This window comes from Tachyglossus aculeatus, chromosome 7 (assembly GCF_015852505.1).
Source record: "Tachyglossus aculeatus isolate mTacAcu1 chromosome 7, mTacAcu1.pri, whole genome shotgun sequence".
Lineage (NCBI taxonomy): Eukaryota > Metazoa > Chordata > Mammalia > Monotremata > Tachyglossidae > Tachyglossus > Tachyglossus aculeatus.
The window spans coordinates 37,721,164-37,743,704 of record NC_052072.1 but is presented as its reverse complement, the minus strand read 5'-3'; the positions used below and the strand labels follow the sequence as shown (position 1 = coordinate 37,743,704).

The 22,541-nt window shown below is 47.6% G+C and overlaps 1 protein-coding gene across 6 annotated transcripts in view; it reads right to left on the bottom strand.

Moving 5' to 3' along the window:
- Positions 1–21,078, bottom strand: part of ACAP2 (ArfGAP with coiled-coil, ankyrin repeat and PH domains 2) — a 154,756-nt gene extending 133,678 nt beyond the window's left edge. For all 6 annotated transcript variants that reach the window (XM_038749263.1, XM_038749265.1, XM_038749266.1 and 3 more), the window contains exon 1: positions 21,021–21,078. In XM_038749263.1, the coding sequence (XP_038605191.1) occupies positions 21,021–21,073 (53 nt within the window). In that variant the 5' untranslated portion in view covers positions 21,074–21,078. The remainder of the gene's footprint in view (positions 1–21,020) is intronic.
- Between the last annotated feature and the right edge of the window lie 1,463 nt (positions 21,079–22,541).

Below are 22,541 nucleotides of genomic sequence, written 5' to 3'. Positions count from 1 at the left end.
TAAACCACGCAAGTTGAACTTCCACTAATTGATAAAAAAAGGGGAATTACTTTATCATGTCAGCATAACTTTAGGATGCGTTTTGGGAAAAGGCCATTTTATAGTGTGCTGAAGCATGAAGTTAAAGAAAAACAGAAGATGGGCATCCGTTACATTCCAACCTAATTATTGTTTTAAATGAACACCAAGCAGCAACGGCTGTTGAATAAACTAGCGCAGGGCAGGGGAGAGAGGGGGAGAGAGAGAGAGAGAGAATCCCCACCCACTGAGTTTACCATTCAATATTAGAACTCTGCCAACATAAACATCTATTTTCCAGGCACTTCAATCATTACGCTTAGAGCCAGAAGCACACTTCCTAGACTATGCCGCTGTGGAATGCATAGAAAGGAATTCTGTTCTCTTCACACAAATCCCAAGGTTGCACTATTCATTTTGAAGAGAAAATACACATCAACAGCTCATTTCTGGCCTACAGAACTAGGCGAATGAAGCAGCACAGGCGGGCAAGCGATTCTCTATACTCTGCACCGCACAACAACTCTAAGGGCCCCTAGAAATCCTGCCCGAATTTGAGCTGTACCCACCTTGGCGCTCATTACAGTGTTTGGCATATAGTAAAGTGCTTAACAAGTACCATTTTTAAAAAATTCAGATGTCTGGCCATTAGGCAAACTACTTTACTTTTAGTGAAATACTCCATTCTTTCTACGAAACTGCAAGTTATTCTCTTCGGCAATCTTTAAGACGAAGCTAAACCCACAAATCCACCATACCTCAACTCCCCTCACTTTCAAAGTCCTCCTAAAATCCCAACTGCTCAAACCCTTCCTTGACTAATTATCACTACCCCAAATCTGAACAACCTTTAACCATCTTTTGCACTTGGGTATTTAATATTTACGTCCAACTCGGGACTTGTCTATTTGACTGAATTTTTTGATTCTACTGCTTGTGACTATTTCAGTGTCGAGCTCCTTGAGGGGACTGTGTCTTACGCTTCCATTGCACTTCAAACACTTTAATAATAATAATAATAGCGATAATTTAAAAAGTGCTTACTATGAACCAAACCCTCAAAATAAGAACTGGAATAGATGCCGGATAATCAGGTTGGACATAGTCCATGTCCCCCATTGGGCCCACAGTCTTAATCTCCATTTTACAGATGAGGGAGCTGAGGCACAGAGGTGAAATGACTTATTCAAGGTCACAGAGCAGACATGTGGTGGAGCCAGGATAAGAAACCAGGTCCTTCTGATTCCCAGGCCTGTGTTCTTTCCAGTGGGCCACATTGCTTTTAGGCACTTCAGTGTGTTGGTTCAGTGAGTATCATCATTACTCTACCAATTTTTTCCACGATGATTAAGTAAAGGCCTTGCTGGAGGCAGAGGGCCGAACAAGAACACCTCTAATGCTTCTTTCCTCTGTTGTGATTCTGTGATAAAATCAGCCTTGACATTAGAAATAAAATACTCTCTAGCCCAGGTGCAAACCCACTTATCTGCTCTTCAGTCCATTACTTTAGTTAAGGAATAGAAATATGGTCATATACAAGAGTGCCCCCAAATTAGACTGGACTGATTAGTCTTAATTACTTTTATCTTATTGCCATAGGATTCGCTGGGATTATATTTGTTCTAATTCATTCATTAATTCATTCATTCAATCGCATTTATTGAGCGCTTACTGTGTGCAGCGCACTGTACTAAGCACTTGGGAAGTACAAGTCAGCAACATATAGGGACGGTCCCTACCCAACAACGGGCTCACAGTCTAGAAGGGGGAGACAGACAACATAACAAAACATGTAGACTGGTGTCAAGTCGTCAGAACAAACAGAATTAAAGCTTTCTGCACATCATTAACAAAAACAGAACAGTAAATATGTACAAGTAAAACAGAGTGATAAATCTGTACAAACATGTATATAGGTGCTGTGGGGAGGGGAAATCTAATCTGATTTCAAGACAACAAAGGAATTGATAAATTACTTTATGTACCAACCAAGAACTTTTCTCTACCTTCTTCTTGTATTCTGCCCCTTTTGGACATTCTATTACGCGTCAACATCTAGCAGAACTAAGAGACCTGAAATTGGGTCCTCCTGACCTCTCCACTCTTCAAAAAACCTCTTACCACTCCCCGGATCATCCTCCACGTTTCCCCACTAAAAACTGTACTCCCTTTCCACTCTTGAAGCACAGCTTTATATAACCTATTTTGCACCTAAAATTCCACCACTACCTCCCCTTCCCCTCTCACCTCCACCCCAAAAGCACATTCCTATTTTTCCAAGTGTCCATCTTACAATAGTTAGGGGGATGATTCCTCATTTCTAAACAAAATATAAAATTTCCAAAAATAGACACCTATTCCCTGATACATCCAAAGAGCAGATGACACGTTCGATGGTATTCCAAAACTAGAGCAGGAGTGATATTTTTATCTAGAGTCGTCAAGGTTTGAGTACACTGCCCACAACTCTGTCAAGAATAAGTGCAAATGCTGTTTCTCCTTGAAAATATTCACCAATGCCATAATTACCTGTTACATTGGGATGACTGGTGATAGCTCCATTCTTCTTTAACTTCTCACCAACAACATTTACTAGAATACAGTCAAATGATACACAAACCTGCATTTAGTCTTCAAACCTCCTTCCAACAATCAATCATATTTATTGAGTGCTTACTGCACTGAGCGCTTGGGAGAGCATTCATTCAAACGTGTTTATTGAGCGCTTAGTGTGTGCAGAGCACTGTACTAAGCGCTTGGAAAGTACAATTCAGCCATAGAGATAATCCCTGCCCATACTGGGCTTACAGTCTAGAAGGGGGGAGACATCAAAACAAATAAGCAGGCATCAATATAAATAGAATTATTGATACGTACATATCAAAAACAGGCAGTGATATAAACAGAATTATAGATATGTACATATATACACAAGTGCTGTGAGGCAGGAAGAGGGGAGTAGAGCAAAGGGAGTGCGTCGGAGTGACACAGAGAAGAGGGGGAGCTGAGGAAAAGGGGGGGTTTTAGGAAAAGGGGGAGTAAAACAAAGCTGATACACATGTTCCCTGTCCACAGGGAGCCTGAAACCTTCCTTTTCCTCAAATGAATCGTATGAACGTGTCTATTGACAAACAGCAGGTCTAAATGTTCATGAATTTTCTACACCGTGATTGGTAAGATTTCTGCTCGATATCTGCACTGTACTCTCCCAAGAGCTTAGTACAGTGTTCTGCACATAGTAAGCACTCAATCAATACTACTGATTATATCAAAAATGGAACTGCTGATCCTATTGGTCTAATTACTGATCCTTGGAGGAAATTCGGTTCAGTGCGGCTCAGCGGTATCCCGGTGACTACAATTCCTATTATGGCCAAGACAAAAAACGGTCGATTCGTCAGAAACCTGCGGCTCAGGGTGGCAAAACAGCACACTCATCCTTTCCAATAATCTGCCCAAGAAAACAATTATAATCATTACTTTGGAGCACTTACAACCTAATTAGATTGAGCTTTCCAATGAGAAAAAGGAAGAGATTTACACTTAGCACTAAATACCACCGCAAAGCGCTTGGAAGGTGAATACTCCTACCCGTTAGCTTGTAGACGCTTTTCCAATAAGTCATGAAGTCCCTTTATCTCCAGCCTTCTAAGACGGAGAGAGGCGGAGGGCGCAGGTGCCGTTAGCTTCCCCCCCCAACCCCGAGCTTTTTGAGCCACCCGCCCCCATCTCTTGGATCCAACAAGGGTCCAAAGAAGAGCAAGGGGACAATTCTGCTCCTTGCCCGCTGCTGGCGGGATGTGGGGAAGAGTTATCTCCTGTGCCGCTTCACTACCCCCACCGACCCTCTTTGCCATCCCTCCTCCACAACACCCGCTTCTGGTGACAAGCAACAGAGTGTCCAAACAGGGGCAGTGATGATGATGATGATAATGATAACAATAGCATTTGTTAAGCGCTTACTATGTGCAAAGCACTGTTCTAAGGGCCCGGGGCCACCGCCGGGGAGCACTGTGCACTGAGAAGAGGCCGGGTCAGGCCTGGTCGGGCCCGGTTTGCGCTGCTCAGGCCTGCTCTGGTCTAGATGAACTAGATTGAATAAATAAATAAAATAAATAATAATCATAATGATGGTATTTGTTAAGCGCTATGTGCAAGCACTGTTCTAAGTGTTGGGGAGGTTACAAGGTGATCAGGCTGTCCCATGGGGGGGGCTCGCGGTTTTAATCCCCATTTTACAGATGAGGTAACTGAGGCCCAGAGAAGTTAAGTGACTTGCCCAAAGTCACCCAGCTAAGTGGCAGCGTCAGAATTTGAACCCATGACCTCTGACTCCAAAGCCCGTGCTTTTTCCACTGAGCCACAAACGTATTTAATGCATCTGTTTATTTATATTAGTCCGTCTCATCCTCTAGGCTATGAGCTCGTTGTGGGCAGGAATGTGTCTATTATATGGTACTCTCCCAAGTGCTTAGTACAGTGTTCTGAACAGAGTAGCTGCCCGATAAATACAACTGGATGAATGAATGAATGAGCCAGATGGTGGCAGCGGTCAGAGAAGGTGCTGCTGCTGATTTTCTAGTGCTCTGCACACAGTAAGCGCTCAATAAATACGATTGATTGATTGATTGATTCTAGTATTCGCTGGGGCTGGGTGACCTGGGGTCTCGTGAAGGTGGGGGCCATCTGCCCTTCTCCCCGGGCAGCTCAGGGGGCTTGAGGTGGGGAGGACTGGGGGGGACCCATCAACCAATCAATCAATCAATCGTATTTATTGAGCGTTTACTGTGTGCAGAGCACTGTACTAAGCGCTTGGGAAGTACAAGTTGGCAACATATAGAGACAGTGCCTACCCAACAGTGGGCTCACAGTCTAGAAGGGGGAGACAGAGAACAAAACCAAACATATTAACAAAATAAAATAAATAGAACAGATATGTACAAGTAAAATAAATAGAGAAATAAATATGTACAAACATATATACAGGTGCCATCACAGGTCGGGCACTTAGTTAGGACTCCTGGCGGCTTCCGCAGCAGCCCCAGCCCAAGGAAGGAGGTGCAGCAGAGTGGAGAGGAGTGACCCGCGGGCCCCTAGAAGGGCTGGGAGCCTGGTGGCAACTCCCACACCGGTGGGCAGGCGGGCGGGCAGACGGACGGATGGAGGGAGAGAGATCCACAATCAATCAATCAATCGTATTTATTGAGCGCTTACTGTGTGCAGAGCACTGTACTAAGCGCTTGGGAAGTACAAGCTGGCAACATATAGAGACAGTCCCTACCCAACAGTGGACTCACAGTCTAGAAGAGGGAGACAGAGAACAAAACCAAACATACTAACAAAATAAAATAAATAGAATAGATAGGTACAAGTAAAATAAATAGAGTAATAAATATGTACAAACATATACACATATATACAGGTGCTGTGGGGAAGGGAAGGAGGTAAGACGGGGGATGGAGAGGGTGGCGAGGGGGATCGTATTTATTGAGCGCTTACTGTGTGCAGAGCACTGTACTAAGCACTTGGGAAGTACAAGTTGGCAACATAGAGAGACAGTCCCAACCCAACAGTGGGCTCACAGTCTAGAAGGGGGAGGCAGAGCACAAAACCAAACATAAAGTAAATAGACACAAAATAAAATAAATAGAATAGATATGGACAAGTAAAATAAATAAATAAATAAATAAATAGAGTAATGAATATGTACAAGCATATATACATATATACAGGTGCTGTGGGGAAGGGAAGGAGGTAAGATGGGGGGGTGGAGAGGGGGACGAGGGGGAGAGGAAGGAAGGGGCTCAGTCTGGGAAGGCCTCCTGGAGGAGGTGAGCTCTCAGCAGGGCCTTGAAGGGAGGAAGAGAGCTAGCTTGGCGGATGGGCAGAGGGAGGGCATTCCAGGCCCGGGGGAGGACGTGGGCTGGGGGTCGACGGCGGGACAGGCGAGAACGAGGCCCGGTGAGGAGATCAGCGGCGGAGGAGCGGAGGGTGCGGACTGGGCTGTAGAAGGAGAGAAGGGAGGTGAGGTAGGAGGGGGCGAGGTGATGGACGGACAGCCTTGAAGCCCAGGGTGAGGAGTTTCTGCCTGATGTGCAGATTGATTGGTAGCCACTGGAGAGTTTTGAGGAGGGGAGTAACATGCCCAGAGCGTTTCTGGACAAAGACAATCCACAGTGACGCCTGCACCAATGATTCCTTCGTATTCGCCGGATGGGCCGGGGTAGCCCGGCTGGAGCCACCCGCATTCAGCCAGAACCTCAAAGTATTCCTGGAGGAAGACGAGAAGCACTGCTGGATTCCTTTCCTCTTCCTCTCCCCTTGTCCCCTACCCCCAATTTACTCCCTCCCTACAGTCTATTATTCTAATTTCGCCTTCTCGAAGCAGCGTGGCTCAGTGGAAAGAGCCCGGGCTTTGGAGTCAGAGGTCATGGGTTCAAACCCTGGCTCCGCCAATTGTCAGCTCTGTGACTTTGGGCAAGTCACTTAACTTCTCTGGGCCTCAGTTACCTCATCTGGAAAATGGGGATTAAGACTGTGAGCCCCCCCGAGGGACAACTTGATCACCTTGTTACCTCCCCAGCGCTTAGAACAGTGCTTTGCACAAAGTGCGTAATAAATGTCATTATTATTACTATTATTATTCTCAACGATTTCCACTGATAAATTGAAAAAATTACCTCATCTGTAAAATGGGGGTGAAGACTGTGAGCCCCCCATGGGACAACCTGATCACCTTGTAGACTCCCCAGTGCTTAGAACAGTGCTTTGCACAGAGTAAGCGCTTAATAAATGCCACCATAAAAAAAAATAAAATAAGCCTCCTTGGGGCAAAGGTATTTCTAAAGGATTCCAAGTAAGGAGGAATAAAATATGTTACGGTTCTAAGACATTTACTCAAACCCTTAGATTTCCGCAATGGTTCAGAATAGAAAAGCTAGTCTTTCCCAATGTGATCTTTTCTAAAGGTTTGATTCCTGAAAATCCTCTGGGAAAGAAGCAAAATAACTTTAGAAATCTGAAAGGGACAACAAAGCTAAAAGTTATGCCAAAAATTTAGAAACACATTTTTAAGAACACACACAAAAAAAGGCAGAAAAATTTTTGTTTACTTAAGGAACCATTTCAAGTTGTAAAGTCAAGATTGCATATGCCATCTTGTTTAATCTTGTATGCGAATGCAGTTCCTCCTCAAAACACCACTTAGGGTACTACAGCAGATCTTTACAAAATCTACCCCGGCAACGACTACTTCCTCTCACACTAAATTGGCTTTTCATTTGAGGTCAACACTGAGTACTGGCATTTTGTGTTTTTCAAGTACGAGGAGTCTGTACGCTTAACCACTGAGAATATCTGAGTCACCACAAAAAGGAGGAGAATCGCAAACTGGCCACAGAAAAGGACTATTAAGAAACAGAACTGCGAGATGATGGTCAGTCTATAAATCAGTGGTATTTATTGAGCACATCCTGGGGGCAGAGCACAGTACTTAGCGCTTGAGAGGGTTGAATACGGCAGAGTTGGCAGACCTGGTCCCTGTCTACAAGGAGTCAATAAATCCCTTTGAGGGGATCCCTTCATTCCACTTGCTCACCAAAGACTTCCTTCTCGCCAAATCCAAGAGACTCCACCATTTCCCACTCCTCCTTGTCTTCAACACCGTGAATCATTTTCTCCTCCTGAAAACATTACCTAACCTTGGGTTTTCTGACATAGTTCTCTCCTGAGTCTCCTCTCACTTCTAAAGATGACTTCCTCTGGGTCTCTGGAGATGATTCTTCCTCTATCTAACCCCCAACTCCCTAGCTGTGGCTTTCCCCTCAAGGATCTATTCTGGCTTCCTATCTGGTCTCACTGTTGTTTTTTTTTTTTTAAATGGTATTTGTTAAGTGCTTACTACATGCCAGGAGCTCTACTAAGCACAGGGGTAGGTACAATCCAATCAGGTTGGACACAGTCCATGTCCCACGTGGGGCTCACGGTCTCCATCTCCATTTTACAGATGAGGGAACTGAGGCCCAGAAGTGTAGTGACTTTCCCAAGGTCATCCAGCAGACAAGCGGTGGAGCCGGAACTAGAACCCCGGTCTTTCTGACTCCAGGCCGAGGCTCCATCCACTAGGCCACACTGATTCTCTTTGGAAGCTCACTCGCTGCCATGGCTTCAACTCCCATCTCTCCGTAGATACCTCCCAGTGGCCCTGACCTCTCTCCTCCTCTGCAATCTCGCATTTCCTCCCCGCTTCCGGGACATCTGGATGTCCCACCAGAACCCTCAAGGTCAAAATATCCGAAAGTAATTCCTCTTCTTGCTTCCCAAATCTTCTCCACAGTATCTTCCCTTCCCAGTTGACAACGCTACCATCCTTCCTGGCTCTGAAGCCTGCGACCTTGGTATTCCCTTGAATTCCTCCCTCTCCTTCACCCCATTATCAATGAGTGGCCAGATCCTGTCTGTTCTTCCTCCGCAAGATTTCTAGGATCCGTCTACTCCTCTCCAGATGCCACCATGCTGTTCCTGGAACTTGTCACATCCTGGAGGTAGCGTGTCCTAGCAGAAAGAGCATGGAACTGGGAATTGGGAGACCTGGGTTCTAGTCCTAGCTCGACTACCTGCCTGCTGTAACACTGGGGGGTAAGCCACAGCCTCTCTGTGCCTCACTTTCCTCAACTGTACCATGTGAGGAAATGTTCCTTTTAAATGTACCTTTTAAATTTTCAGCCTGTGTGGGATGGGGTCCGATCTCGTTATCTTCGATCTACCCCAGGGTTTAGCACTGGATCATTTCCCTCAAATGTCAATCTGCATGTCTACCCCATGCCTCAAAATTAAGCACCCCTCTGCATTAAGCAGAAATACCATGTCCATTCAATTTCAGGCTCAAACCACAGATGTATTTCAACGTCTGGCTCCCCTCCAGACTGTAAGCTCCTTGTAGGCCGGAAACATATCTACCAACTCTGCAGTATGTACTCTCCCAAGCGCTTCGTACAGTACTCTGCACATAGTAAGCGTTCAACAGACACTGAGAAGCAGCATGGCCTAGTGGATACATAGGGCCTGGGCGTCAGAAGGAGCTGGGTTCAAATCCCAGCTCCACTACTTGTCTGCTGAGTGACCCTGGGCAAGTCACTTAACTTTTCAGTGCCTCAACTACTTCATTTGTAAAATGGGGATTATCACTGAGCCCCACGTGCCACATGGACTGTGTTCAACCTGATTAGCTTGTATCTACCCCAGTGCTTAAAACAGTGTTCGGTACATTGTAAGCACTTAGCAAATACTGTAAAAAAATTAAAAAAAAAATACCATTTATTGACTCCCTCCATGCTGTAACTCTCCCCCGCCTTCCCCTCCACTCCCCTCATATCCTACAGACCACAGCTATCCCCACCTTTGCGCTTGCATCTGTGACCTCTGGATATTTGATAATGGCCTCACCCTCAACCCCAAAGCACTTATGTACTAATCTTTGTTATATAATTTTTTCATATTAATGTCTTTCTCCCTCCCTACACCGTAAGATCAGAACCAATTCAGTGGTACTGCACTCTCCTAAGTGCTTAGTATAGTGCTCTGTAGATAAGCAGCACTCAAATACCACTGATTGTTTTTAAAGCTCTACGAAAATTACATCCCCTCCAGAAAGTCTTTACAAGAGAAATTCTATTCTCCCCACTTTATATCCCAGTTCTCTCTTCAGAGCCATCTAAGCTCTTTTAGACTGTGAGCCCACTCTTTCAGACTGTGAGCCCACTGTTGGGTACGGACTGTCTCTATATGTTGCCAACTTGTACTTCCCAAGCGCTTAGTACAGTGCTCTGCACACAGTAAGCGCTCAATACGACTGATTGATTAAATCCAGCCTTCCAAGGTTGGACACAAGAGCCCAAATCTTACTATTCTTTAGTCAACCAATCACTGGTATTTATTGAGCACTTACTGCATGCACAGCACTGTACTAAGCGCTTGGCAGAGTACACTACAGAGTTGGTAGACATTGTTCCCTGCCCACAACAAGCCAACAGTCTGCCATAGATCAACACACCTAATTTGTCCGGCCGTTCTATTCCTGAGGCTGAAAGGTGCAGGCAGTCCTTTTAAAAGGGTGGTACTGTATTCACTCAATCCTATTTATTGAGCACTTACCGTGTGCCTGGGAGAGTAACACACAACATTATACCAGACACGTTCCCAGTCCACAACAAGCCTACACTGTGTCCAACCTGATTAGCTTGTAACTATCCCAGCACTTAGTACGGTGCCTGGCACAGTGTGAGAGCTTAAATACCATAAAAAAAAGATGAAGAAACTGAGGCGCTAGGAGAGTCAGTGACTTGCCCAGGATCACACGGCGGGAAAGTGGCAGAGCCAGGATCATAACCCAGCTCCTCTGACCCGCGGGCCTAAACCGAACAGATCCGATGAACCAGAGATCCAGATAAACTGGTTCCAGATAAACTAGTTCCTACAACCCAGCCCACACACTTCACTCCTCTGACACCGACCTATTTCCCTGTACCTCACTCTCCCCTATCTCACCATGAGGGATCCGGCTCTGGCTTGGAACTCCCTCCCCTTTAATATCTGACAGACCATCACTCTCCCCACCTTCAAAGTCTTATTAAAAGCCTGTCTCCTCCAAGAGGCCCTCCCTGACTAAATCTTAATTTTCTCTTCTCCCCCTCCCCTTCTGCATCACCCTTGCACTTGGATTTGCAACCTTTACTCATCCCCATAGCACTTGCGCATATATCTGTAATTTACCCATTTATCTTAATATCGGTCCCCTCCTCTAGACTGTAAGCTTGTTGTGTGCAGGGAATGTGTCTAGCAATTCTGTTATATTACACTCTCCCAAGTGCTCGGTACGGTGCTCTGCATACTGTAATCACTCATTAAATACAGCCGATTTATTAATGTATGCATTCATACTGACTAAATATCTGACTTTTCTCCTCCTACAGGACCATCTCGGAGCTTCATAAACTCTTAAACCCACCATTTTCCCAGTTCTTCCACCTGCACAAAATCCCCCTCCTCCCCCTCCCCATCCCCCCGCCTTACCTCCTTCCCCTCCCCACAGCACCTGCATATATGTATATATGCTTTTATGTATTTATTACTCTATTTTATTTGTACATATTTATTCTATTTTGTTAATATGTTTTGTACTGTTCTCTGTCTCCCCCTTATAGACTGTGAGCCCACTGTTGGGTAGGGACCATCTCTATACGTTGCCAACTTGTACTTCCCAAGCGCTTAGTACACAGTAAGTGCTCAATAAATACGACTGAATGAATGAATGAATGAATGACCGAACCAGCGAGCTACGGGGATTACCTGTGGGCAGGGAATGAGTCTCCAAGCTCTTTGTACAGTACTCTGCACACAGCAAGCACTCAATAAATATCTCTGAGCGACTGATCGCCTGAGGGTCCGAAGCATTCAAGGTCCCTCAGATCTCCCTCTGACTTCTGGCAAATGTTTCAGTTTTTAACAATGGGAAGAAATATTTGCACAACGGAAAAATAATACGGGCTAGAAGAGCCGGACAACACGGACGCACACCTGGGGCTCTGCCCTGGACAGCCCAGATCCTATACGTCCATTCATTCATTCATTCAATCATATTTATTGAGCACTTACTGTGTGCAGAATGCTGTATTAAGTGCTTGGGAGGGTATACTATAATAATAAACAGAAATATTCCCTGTCCACAATGAGCTGATTGATAGGTTACAGCGGGGGTGATAGATATTAATATAAATTACAGATATGTACATTAAGTGTTGTGGAGCCAGGGGGAAAGGGAGAAAGTTGGGGTAACGCAGAAGGGAGGAGGAGAAGAGGAAAAGGGAAGGGAAATCACGGAAGGCCTCTGGGAGGAGATGGGTCTTCCTTCAATTAGGCTTTGAGGCAGAGGAGAGTCACTGTCTGTCGGATTTGAGGAAGGAGGGCGTACCAGGCCAGAGGGAGGATGTGGGCGAGGGGTCGACAGTAAAATAGACAAGATTAAGGCAAAGTGAGAAGGTTAGCATTGGAGGAGTCTGTACGTTTGTTTGTAACAAATATGTACATATTTATTACTCTTTTATTTGTACATATTTATTCTATTTATTTCATTTTGTTAATATGTTGTTTTGTTGTCTGTCTCCCCCTTCTAGACTGTGAGCCCGCTGCTGGGTAGGGACCGTCTCTATATGTGGCCAACTTGTACTTCCCAAGCGCATAGTCCAGTGCTCTGCACACAGTAAGTGCTCAATAAATACGACCGAATGAATGAATGAAAGGAGTGAAGTGTGCGAGCTGGGCTGCGGTAGGAGCAAGCAAGGTTGTAGCAAGGTGAGATAAGAGGGGCAAGATGATGGCGTGCTTTAAAGCCCAAGTAATTCAGAGGTCAAGCATGACACCTATGGAATCGGACAGAATTTGTGGGGGAGGTGACCCTCCCCGGAACCTCCAGAGCCCTCCCAGGGACCCGAGAACTATTCTACCTCCTCAGAGCGGCTCACTCTGGAACCACCTGCCCTGAGGAGACTTCCCAGCAGAAGCCGATCCCCCAGGAACACCCCTTGCCCAAACTCGTGGCTCAGTGGAAAGAGCCCGGGCTTCGGAGTCAGAGGTCATGGGTTCAAATCCCGGCACCGCCAACTCTCAGCTGTGTGACTGTGGGCAAGTCACTTCACTTCTCTGGGCCTCAGTTACCTCATCTGGAAAATGGGGATTAAAACGGTGAGCCCCCGCTGGGACAACCTGATCAATCAATCAATCGTATTTATTGAGCGCTTACTGTGCGCAGAGCACCGTACTAAGCACTTGGGAAGTACAAGTTGTCAACATATAGAGACGGTCCCTACCCAACAGTGGGCTCACAGTCTAGAAGGGGGAGACGGAGAACAAAACAAAACATATTAACAAAATAAAATAAATAGAATAGATATGTACAAGCAATATAAAGTAATAAATACGTACAAACATATATACATATATGCAGGTGCTGTGGGGAAGGGAAGGAGGTAAGGCGGGGTGTTGGAGAGTGGGAGGAGAGGGAGAGGAAGGAGGAGAGGATGGGGAGAGGAAGGAGGGGGAGGTGGAGATCACCCTGTAACCTCTCCAGCTCTTAGAACAGTGCTTTGCACATAGTAAGCGCTTAACAAATACTATTATTATTATTATTATTATTATTATTAAACGAAAAGCCTCAGGGCTCCAGAGACCCCAGAATCTGACTGGGGTCATTCAAAAAGCACCGAGTTTTGTTTCCAACCTTGGCTTTTCAAAGAAGGCCTTTGTATTTCCAAATGTTACTAGATAAATCAGTTGGGGTTTTACAATTCTAGGGCAAATGTTTTAGTTTTTAACAACGGGAAGAAATATTGGCACAACGAAAAATAAATTTTGGTCATGACAGCTTACGTATTTTTAAAAACGCGAATGTAAACTGAAAGACAATCTGCATCCAAATGAGCTGCGTTCCCTCAAACTCCCCGACCAAAATGAAGAGATTGCATTTTCAAAGTAAAAAGTATGAAGCTTGATTACTATCTTGACAGTTTTAATCTTTAAACTTCTTTGAGGAGAATTTCATGATGGCTTTTTTTTTTTATTTTTTTTTCAATGGCATTTGTTAAGCACTTTGCTATGTGCCCAGGACTGTACTAACGAGCATGGGCTTGGGAGTCATTCATTCATTTATTCAATCGTATTTATTGAGCACTTCCTGTGTGCGGAGCACTGTACTAAGCGCTTGGGAAGTACAAGTTGGCAACATATAGAGACGGTCCCTAACCAACGGCAGGCTCACAGTCTAGAAGGAGTCAGAGGACGTGGGTTCTAATCCCGACGGCTCTGCCACTTGTCTGCTGTGTGATCTTGGGCAAGCCACTTAATTTCTCTGTACCTCAGTTACCTCCTCTGTCAAATAGGGATTAAGACTGTGAGCCCCCATGGGACAACCTTGTAAACTTCCCAGCGCTTAGAACAGCGCTTTGCACATAGTAAGTGCTTAACAAATTCATTCATTCATTCATTCAATCGTATTTATTGAGAGCGTACTCTGTGCAAAAAACTGTTCTAAGCGCTGGGGGATACAAGGTGATCAGCTTGTCCCACGTGGGGCTCACAGTCTTCATCCCCATTTTACAGATGACGTCACTGAGGCTCAGAGAAGTGAAGTGACTTGCCCAAGGTCACACAGCAGACATGTGGCGGAGCCGGTATTCGAACCCATGACCTCTGACTCCAAAGCCCGGGCTCTTCCCACTGAGCCATGCCGCTTCTCTGATGCCATTATTATTAACTAAGCACTGGGGTAGATCAAAATAATCAGGTTGGACGAGTTGAATCAACAGGCTAACAGCATTGCAGTAGTTCGATAAGTGTGTCTTGCTCCATTTTTTTATGTTTAGAACCAATTAAAATTTGAAAAGGGACAATAATGTTTGATGTGATACATTAAGATTCCAGTTGATTGACGGTAGCCTGCAAGTATAAAACCCTGTCCTCTTCCCAGTGAAACAGTGCCTGTCACACCCTCCTTGGGCGAGCCCTTTTACCTCTTCCACCTGAATTCACACCTTGAACTGGGATGCGACGCCCCTCATATGAGCAGTGCGCTTTCTGCCTTCTTTTGTCTGCTCTCTCTCTCACTTCCCCTCCAATCTAGGTTTGAACCCCGCACACGCTAGAGGCCTAAAACCACCCTACGGCATTTTGGATATTCTCATAATCTCTTGGGGAAAGAGCACAGGCTTAGGTTTCAGAAAGAGCTGGGCTCTAATACCAGCTCTGCCACCTCTCTGCTGGGTGACCCTGGGCAAGTCGCTTAACTCCTCTGGGCCTCAGTTTCCTCAACTTAAAAATGGAGATAAGACCATGAGCCTCATGTGGGACAGGGACCGTGTCCAACCCGATTTGCTTCGATCCACCCCAGCATTTAGTACAGTGCCCGGCACATAGTAAACGCTTAACAAATAAATGCTCCAATTATTATTACTACTATTCTCTCCCGGCAACACTCCTACCCCTCCTTCTGTCTCCTCTCCTTTCAATTCATTTCCAACGTTTCTTTATTGTTGTTTTTTAATGGTATTTGTTATGTTCCAGGCGCCATACTAAGAGCCGGAGTGGATATGCACTAATCAGGTTGGACGCAGTCCCTGTCCCAGATGGGGCTCACGGTCTTAATCCCCATTTTACAGATGAGGTCACCGAGGCCCGGAGAAGTGACGTGCCTTGCCCAAATTCCCACAGCAGACAATTGGCAAAGATGGGATTAGAACCGAGGTCCTTCTGACTCCCAGGCCTGTAAGCAAAGCTGCTTTTCCGTGTCATTCCTTTCTTGTCTGTCTCTCTCCAATTTTCCTCAGGGGAAGGCGTAAGGTGCCCTGACTGGGCTTGCAGGGCGAGGGTGTCGAGAGATGGGAGGAGAAGCAGGCGCGAAGGCTTGGTAAGACTTCCCGCTCCCTCCCCGAGCTCGATAAACAAGGGGAGCTGGAGAAATGGGGTCAAATCACGAGGACTCTCTCGGAGCCCAAGACACTCCCATCGGCTGAAAGCCCGACATCAGTGTGGCTGGCCCCTGATAAACACCCACGGAGTTTTAGGGCAAGTCATCATATGGCCTGAGCCACCATTATTTTTCCTAGGCTGAACCACAGGAACATTTGAACAGAGCAAGCCAGTTTTATCATAGCTCTAGATCACTCTGAGCCATTATTAAACTGCACTTCTTCCAGGAAGACCCAAGTTGAATATTGGACTGTTGCTCACATGACTATAAAATAAGATGTCAGGATGGCATCTGCCCACTAAGTACATCTGTTGAAACCACCTCAGATGCTACTCTTAAGCACTACACTGATTTATAATAAAAGCAGATTACCATCGAGTAAGTAGTCGGACTTGGAAAGAACTATATTTTCTACAGATTCATCTCAATATTAATAGTGAACTTGCTTCGCATTTCCCCCACAGAGTGCCAAATAGTTTAAAACAAATCGATCAATGGCATTTATTGAGCACTTATGGAGCAGAGAACACTACACTAAACTCTTGAGAGAGTACACTAGAATTGGAAGACACGGTCCTTGCTGAGAAGGAGATTCCAATATAGCGGGGAAGACAGACAAGATAAATGACAGATAGGGGAAGCAACAGAGGAAGCGCTCAATAAATATGACAATGAATTGAATGAACAGAGTATGACAATACGTACTTAAATACTCGGGGGGGGGGGGGGTGGAGTGAGTATCAAAGTTCTTAGAGGGTATTGTCGCAAGTCCATAGAATACAGTAGGGAGATGAGACCAGTCAGGAAGGCTTCCTGGAGGAGATATTTTTGTAGGGCTTTGAAGAGGGGGAGAGTGATGGCTGGTAGGATAGGAAAGGGGAGGAAGAGAACATGGGGCCAACAGCGAGAAAGACGAGATCAAGGCATAGCAAGTGTGTTGGTGCTAGAGGCCTGAAATGTGAGAACTGGTTTGTAGTGGGAAAGGAGCGAGGGAGAGAGGATCGACTGCTTTGGTCAGGAGATGGATGGGTAACCACTGTCTGCGGGACAGGGAAATGTGTAATCAAAACTATTTTTGAGAAAAATGAGGGACAGAAGTCAGGGGGAGGGGAGCGAAGAGAAAACCAGGAGGGGAAAGAAAGCGGGGGACTTGTCCTCTGGGCTCAGAGATATCAACTGCGGTGAAGTTCACTGAAGAAGCCCCAGTCTGGGACTGCACTCCTGACCACACTGTGTGCAAACAAAGGGTGTTCCTTGTGCTAAGTAACAGTTATTAACACCACACTCAAAGAAAAACTGTTCTAAAGATCAACCACGATACGGTAGGTTCAATTTTTTTTTTTTATTGCCAACTACAAAGGGATCACCTGACTTGGGACTGATGCGAAGGACTGTAATTACTTCCACATTACTACTTGCTTCTTCTAAAACAGATTAAAATATGGAACGAACGGAGTACAAAGCCACATTGAAAAGAGAAATGTCCCTCCACTATTTTAAATAAACTGATGAGTTACGTCAAAAGTTCAAAACTCTCACTTTGTAGACTGTGAGCCCACTGTCTTTTAGACTGTGAGCCCACTGTTGGGTAGGGACTGTTTCTATGTGTTGCCAATTTGTACTTCCCAAGCGCTTAGTACAGTGCTCTGCACATAGTAAGCGCTCAATAAATACGATTGATGATGATGATGATGTTGCCATAGGTTAAAGGTCGAAGCAGCGTGGCTCAGTGGAAAGAGCCCGGGCTTCGGAGTCAGAGGTCATGGGTTCTAATCCCAGCTCTGCCACTTGTCAGCTGTGTGACTTTGGGCAAGTCACTTCACTTCTCTGCGCCTCAGTGACCTCATCTGGAAAATGGGGATGGAGACCGTGAGCCTCTCGTGGGACAAACAGATTACCTTATATCTACCCCAGAGCTTGGCACATAGTAAGCGTTTAACAAATACCAACATTATTGTTATTATTAATCAGTACAACTTTAAATTCGCTCCTTCCATAAACAAACAGGTAAGTGGGGAGGCATGCTCTCTCTACTTTCAAAGCCTTATTAAAAAAACATCTCCTCCAAGAGGCCTTTCTTGACTTAAGCCCTCATTTCCTCTTCTCCCACTCCCTCCTGCATTGCCCTTGAATTTGGATTTGCGCGCTTTATTCATTCGCCCCACCCTCAGCGCCTCGGCATTTATGTACGTATCTGTAATTTATCTGTGTGAATGTCTGTCTTCCGCCTCTAGACTGTAAAGTCCTTGTGGGCAGGGAATGCGTCTACCAGCTCTGGACTATTCATTCATTCAATCGTATTTATTGAGCGCTTATTGCGTGCAGAGCACTGTACTAAGCGCTTGGGAAGTCCAAGTTGGCAACATATAGAGACGGTCCCTACCCAACAGCGGGCTCACAGTCTAGAAGGGGGAGACAGGCAACAAAATATATTAACAAAATAAAATAAATAGAATAGTAAACACTTTCTCAGGCACTTAGTACAGTGCTCTCTGCACACAGTAAACACTCAATTAAATCGATTGATCCATCCTGACTACAAAACAAACATGTCAAAGCTGCAAAGCTGGCCTAGCGAATCCTTGCAATTCACAAACTAATTCAAGACTATAGTATTTCCTTGAAGATTTCTTTGGAGAATTTAAAGAGCGGGGAGCTACTGAATACCCAAAGTCTTATTCTCACTTGTATTTGTCTCTACAGAAATACTTTTCACTTGAGATTTGCCAAATAAAAAGATCCTCAAGAAGTTTCAGTTGCATATTTCAGCCTCCTTATATCTCATCTTCCACATCATAGTTCTGTAATCTTCCAGTCTGCTCACAAACCAAAGTCCAAGACGGTGTTCAAAACGGCCCAGCAACGCTTTACGTTAGTTCACGGACAGCTTTCCCCAAGCATACCAACCTATCTGATCATTGCACACATTAACTCTAAAAAGGGCCAGAATTAAAAGATCAATTAGGATATTTCCAGAAGCACCATCTTCTTAAGGAGAAGGGGAAAACGTAATTCACATGCCCAGATGTAAAGATGAGGATGATTAGTTCCTATGTGCTGGATGCTAACTAAGAGCCGTGACCCAGGCAGAGAAACAGAGGTGCACACATCAATCACATACATCACCAATTCTCAGTGATGATGATGATAATGGTATTTGTTAAGCGCTTACTATGTGCCAAGCACTGTTCTAAGCGCTGGGGCGGATGGCCAATCACCAATTCTCAGTGGAAGGCCGACTGCCCAAAAAACACCTCTGTGACCTCGCAGCGGACAGCCTTGGGACCCTACGTGGACTGATTACGAAAACCGCTCGTATCATATGACATTAAACCGTCCAAAGAAAATCCACTTCCAAAAGCCACTGGAGGTTTCCACGAGGAGCAGCGGGGCCTCGCGGAAAGAGCTGGGGCCTGGAGTCGGAGGATCTGAGTTCTAGTCCCGACTCGGCCACTTTTCTGCCGAGTGACCCTGGGCGAGTCACTTCACGGGGCCTCCGTTTCCTCATCTGTAAAACAGAGATTCAATACCCGTTCTCCTCACCTACTTGGACGGTGAGCCCCATGTGGGATGGGGGGCTGTATCCAACCTGATAAACCCGCACCCGCCCCGGGGCTTAGCTCAGCACTCGACACATAACGGGAACTTAAACACCACAATGAAAACAAGGAGGACCTCCTACAAATCTGACGCATGACATGATGGTGGCTGAGGACCAAGGCGCCCTGAATTCCGTGTGTGCCCATCCTATCTTTCGGCCACCACTTTCCATCAGATCAAAGAGAGGCAGGGAATCCTTTGAGGCTTATGCTTCCCTTCTCCCACGTAAAATACAAATAAAACCTCTACCGGCTCTGAAGGGGTTGGGAAAAGCGTGCCTATTCCAGAGGGTGGAAATGGGTCGATCGTCCCCGATGCAAAATCTTCCCACTCCTCTTCTGAGCTCGGTGAATGGAGTGTGTGAGCCATTTCACCACTTCCCCTCACCAGCCGGGACGGCCTGCACTTCCTCAGTCCATCTTACTTACTGTGTGCAGGGCACTGTACTAGACGCTGGGGAGAGTACCCTTGAGCAGTCGAGCAGACACATTCCCTGGCCGGCCCGAGTTTACAGTCCAGAGGACTTCCTCACCCGGAAGGGTGGCGAGGGAAACGAAGCGGCCGAGGACCCCAGAGTGGGCAGCCGGCGGGGGCCCCTGCCCTGCCCGGCCCGGTCCACGGAGGGGCAGGGACACGTGGGGGGGGGCACGGACACAAGGAGGAGACGGGGGGGGGGGGGAAGGAGAGGCGAAAAGGGGGGGGGGAAGAGACGGGGAGGGGGAAGAGACGGGGAGAAGGAAAAGAGACGGGGAGGGAAAAGAGACGACGGGGAGGGAAAAGAGACGACGGGGAGGGAAAAGAGACGACGGGGAGGGAAAAGAGACGACGGGGAGGGAGAGAGAGACGGGGAGGGAAAAGAGAGACGGGGAGGGAAGAGAGAGACGGGGAGGGAATGGAGAGACGGGGAGGGAATGGAGAGACGGGGAGGGAATGGAGAGACGGGGAGGGAAAAGAGAGACGGGGAGGGAAGAGAGAGACGGGGAGGGAAGGGAGAGACGGGGAGGGAATGGAGAGACGGGGAGGGAAGAGAGACGGGGGGAAAGAGACGGGGGGGGGAGAGAGACGGGGGAGAAAAGAGACGGGGGGGGAAAAGAGACGGGAGAGAAAAGAGACGGGGGAGAAAAGAGACGGGGAGGGAAAAAGAGACGGGGGGGAAAAGAGACGGGGAGGGAAAAGAGACGGGGAGGGAAGAGAGACGGGGAGGGAAGAGAGACGGGGAGGGAAGAGAGACGGGGAGGGAAGAGAGACGGGGAGGGAAGAGAGACGGGGAGGGGAGAGAGACGGGGGGGAGAGAGACGGGGGGGAGAGAGACGGGGGGAGAGAGACGGGGAAAAAGAGACGGGGAAAAAGAGACGGGGAAAAAGAGGGGAGGGGGGAAAAAGGGAGAGGGAAAAGGGAGGGGGAAAAAGGGAGGGGGGGAAAGGGAGGGGGAAAAGGGAGGGGGAAAAGGGAGAGGGGGAAAAGGGGGAAGAGGCGGGCAGGGAGAGAAGGAGGAAAAGCGGGGAAGAGAGAGGAGAAGAAAAGGGGGGAAGAGGGGGGTAGTGGGGAGAAGGGGGGAAAGGGGGAGAAGGGAGAGGGGAAGAAGGAGGGAAGGGGGAAAGGGGGGAAGAAGGGAGTAGGGGGAAAAGAGGGGGAAAGGGGGGGAAGGGAGAGGGGAAGAAGGGGGGGGAAAGGGAAGGGGGAAAGGGAGGAAAGAGAGGAGAAAAAGGAGCGGGGGGGAAAAGGGAGACGGGAAAAAGGGAGAGGGGGGGAGAAAGAAGGAGGAGGGGGGGTGGGGGGCGGGGGGAGGCGGCCGCTTGTCCTGGAAGCGGCGGAGAAGGCGGCGGCGGGAGGGAGGGAGGGCCGAGGGCCCGGGGGGGTCGGTCCGCGGGGGTCCGGGCGGTACCTGAAGCGGGGCGAGTCCTTGAGGCACTCCTCGAAATCCACCGACACCTTCATGGCGGGGCCGGCTGAGGGGGGACCGTCCGGGGGGGGACCGTCCGGGGGGGGACCGTCCGGGGGGGGGACCGTCCGGGGGCACTAGCGGCGGCGGCGGAGGCGGCGGAGGCGGTAGCGTGTCACGGGGACAGGGCCGGGCCCCGACTGAGCGCCCTCAGCCAGCACCGCCCGGGGCATCGCCCGCCCCCCTCCCTGCGCCCACGGCCTGACTGACGGACGGACCGACCGACCGACCGACCGACCCGCCCACCGACCCACCGACTGACGGGCCCGGCAGCCAATCGGGACTCGGAGGCGGCCTGACCGACGGGCGCAAGGCCCAACCAGGAGCGCGGGCCCCGCCGGCAGGGCCAATGGGCTGCCGCTACGGACCCGGGGGGGCGGGGCCCGTAACCGGAAGTCGCCTGACGCCGGGGCGGCCCTCGCTTCCGCCCGCCCGCTCCTCTCCTCTCCCATTCATTCATTCATTCATTCATTCATTCATTCATTCATTCATTCGTATTTACTGAGCGCTCACTGCGTGCAGAGCACTGTACTAAGCGCTTGGGAAGTACAGCTTTGCAACGTATACAGACAGTCCCTACCCAACAGTGGGCTCACAGTCTAGAAGAGTGTGTGTGTGTGTGTGTGTGTGACTGTTTTTCCAGCTGATTCCATTCATTCATTCAATCGTATTTATTGAGCGCTTACTGTGTGTTGAGCACTGTACTAAGCGCTTGGGAGGTACAATCAATCAACCAGTCGTATTTATTGAGCGCTTACTGCGTGCAGAGCACTGTACTAAGCGCTTGGGAAGTACAAGTTGGCAAAGTATAGAGACGGTCCCTACCCAACAGTGGGCTCACAGTCTAGAAGAGAGTGTTTGTGTGTGAGTGTATTTTCCACCTGATTCCAGTCATTCATTCAATCGTATTTAATGAGCACTTACTGCGTGCAGAGCACTGTACTAAGCGCTTGGGAAGTACAAGTTGGCAACGTATAGAGACAGTCCCTACCCAACAGTGGGCTCACAGTCTAGAAGAGAGTGTGTGTGTACTTTCCAGATGATTCCATTCATTCATTCAATCGTATTTATTGAGCGCTTACTGTGTGCAGAGCACTCTACTAAGCACTTGGGAAGTCCAAGTTGACAACATATAGAGATGGCCCCTACCCAACAGTGGGCTCGCAGTCTAGAAGAGAGAGAGAGAGAGAGAGAGAGAGAGAGAGAGAGTGTGTATGTGTGTGTGTGTGTGTGTGTGTATTTTTCCACCTGATTCCAATTATTCATTCAATCGTATTTATTGAGCGCTTCCTGTGCGCAGAGCACTGTACTAAGCGCTTGGGAAGTACAAGTTGGCAACACATAGAGACGGCCCCTACCCAACAGTGGGCTCACAGTCTAGAAGAGAGTGTGTGTGTGTGAGTGTATTTTCCAGCTGATTCCATTCATTCGTTCAATCGTATTTATTGAGCGCTTACTGTGTGC